General features: G+C 39.9%; 1 protein-coding gene across 1 annotated transcript in view; it reads right to left on the bottom strand.

The window, feature by feature from the left end:
* Positions 1-1,526, bottom strand: part of LOC122128979 (receptor-type tyrosine-protein phosphatase eta-like) — an 8,173-nt gene extending 6,647 nt beyond the window's left edge. Inside the window, exon 1 of the mRNA XM_042704024.1 lies at positions 1,458-1,526. Within this exon, the coding sequence (XP_042559958.1) occupies positions 1,458-1,526 (69 nt within the window). The remainder of the gene's footprint in view (positions 1-1,457) is intronic.
* Positions 1,527-1,870: the final 344 nt, after the last annotated feature.

Raw genomic sequence — 1,870 nt, forward strand, 5'->3', positions numbered from 1 at the left:
AGGTATGTCAGTAGTAAATGATAGAGGTATGTCAGTAGTAAATGATAGATATGTCTATCATTTACTAGATGAATTCCAGGTCTCCAGGAAATGTCCTTCCCCCACTAATCTCTCAAAATCAAGCGTTCTGCAAACTATTTTGGCTTTATGCAAACAGTAGTTTTTGGCTATTGGAATTATTTTACAGAGTCCTTCTTATTATTGTCTAATGGACTGTATACAGAGCAACCATCTTCTGTGAGCCCTGTGCACGCTATTAGAATGTTACTGCAAAAAGGGGTGTGTTGGAAATTTAATCTGTATTCAGCATGTTAAAGGAAATACTGTTTACTTGATTCCTTGTCCAGGGATATATATGACCATCAGAATTCCCGTGGCAAATATTGAATTAAATATGAACTTAAATATTAAGTATGACATATGACATTCAAAACAGTCCTTCCTGCCTTGTGACAAGTTTGGGCTGCATCACTACCCCACCCCACAATACCCCCACCCAATCCAACCACACCAGGGCCCTGCCAGCACATCGGACAGCAACCAGTCTGACAGGTCGGACCGAACAAAACACATACCTGGCTTTTTCAGCTTGGCCAATTGTTCACATCCCTAAAAATGGATAGAGGCTACTTCACAGACTTGGTGCGTTTACTCCACTGACAACAAGTGTTCATGAACAATGACTCTTTCAATTTCCCCCTAATATAGGTTTTTTTGCAAAATCCCCAATGAAATGTTCCTTGTGTGCCATTGAACCCTTTTTGTAACTCACCTAACTTCCTTATATTCCATCCTCATCCCTGATTCCGAAGCTCAAGAGCTGCCCAGCTTGTCTGCTGGGTCACAGAATCTGTCTTGACCATTACTGTGATCCTTTTGGTGGCAGCGCCATGCCATTTTCCTTGCCATTTATTAAGGGTATCTTTCGTTTCTCACTAAGATGCTCCATTTCTCATTAGGACTGATTTTTATCTCAAAGCTTTTTGTTTTCCATAGGTACCAAAACTTGTGTCTTATTTCTCTCTCTCTCTGATCCTGATCATTGAGTTAAAGCTCAAAGTTGGTGATAAGAAGTGCATTTATGTGTAATAGCATAGTCAAGATGAACATGTTTCGGATAAAGAGAAATTGATTTGAGAGGATGCCCCATAAAATATTTTGAAAATAATTTATTTGAAGAATTTTTGCTTTTTTCACGTGGTCCACTTTAAAAGTAGTTGAAGTAGTACTGTCTTTAAGACTTCAAAGCCGTATTTACTAACTTTCCAATGCATTGCGTCCATGCACAAAACTACTTTCTGGTCAAAGTTGTATAAGTCTATAAGACAGTTTTATCAATTTCAGTAATGAAATGTAAATTGTCACCTCCTTTTCGTTTGCCATGCTGTTTCTAAAAACGCAAACCCAGGCAACAAAGATACCCACGCTTTATTAAACGTGGCCTAATAACGTCTTACCTTGATGGAGAAGCAGGTGTATATCAGGGTCCAATGCCCGATGCGTGAGAGGAGCTGCCGTAAGTCCATGTTGGATGTTGGCTGGATAGTTGACTAATGCCACCAGTGCTCCTACTCAGTGGATTTTTAAATTCCCTTTATCACAGAAATGAAAAATTTTGGAAATTGTTTATCAATAATAGCAGCTGACTCGTGTGATAACACACTGCGGGTAAGTTTTGTCTTCCTACTGTTGGAAGGCACGGTGTCCACGACTAAGCGTCTCTTCTGAGATTACTCAGCATGCCCTTGTGACGCCTACAACGCAGCTCATTCTCATTACACTAAATGTATTCACTGCAAATTGCTTCATGTACTTACACTGAATATCCACAGAGTGGCAGGCATTGCTCGTTGATGTCTCCGTGAATTGA

Source organism: Clupea harengus, unplaced genomic scaffold (genome assembly GCF_900700415.2).
Source record: "Clupea harengus unplaced genomic scaffold, Ch_v2.0.2, whole genome shotgun sequence".
Taxonomy (NCBI): Eukaryota; Metazoa; Chordata; class Actinopteri; order Clupeiformes; family Clupeidae; genus Clupea; species Clupea harengus.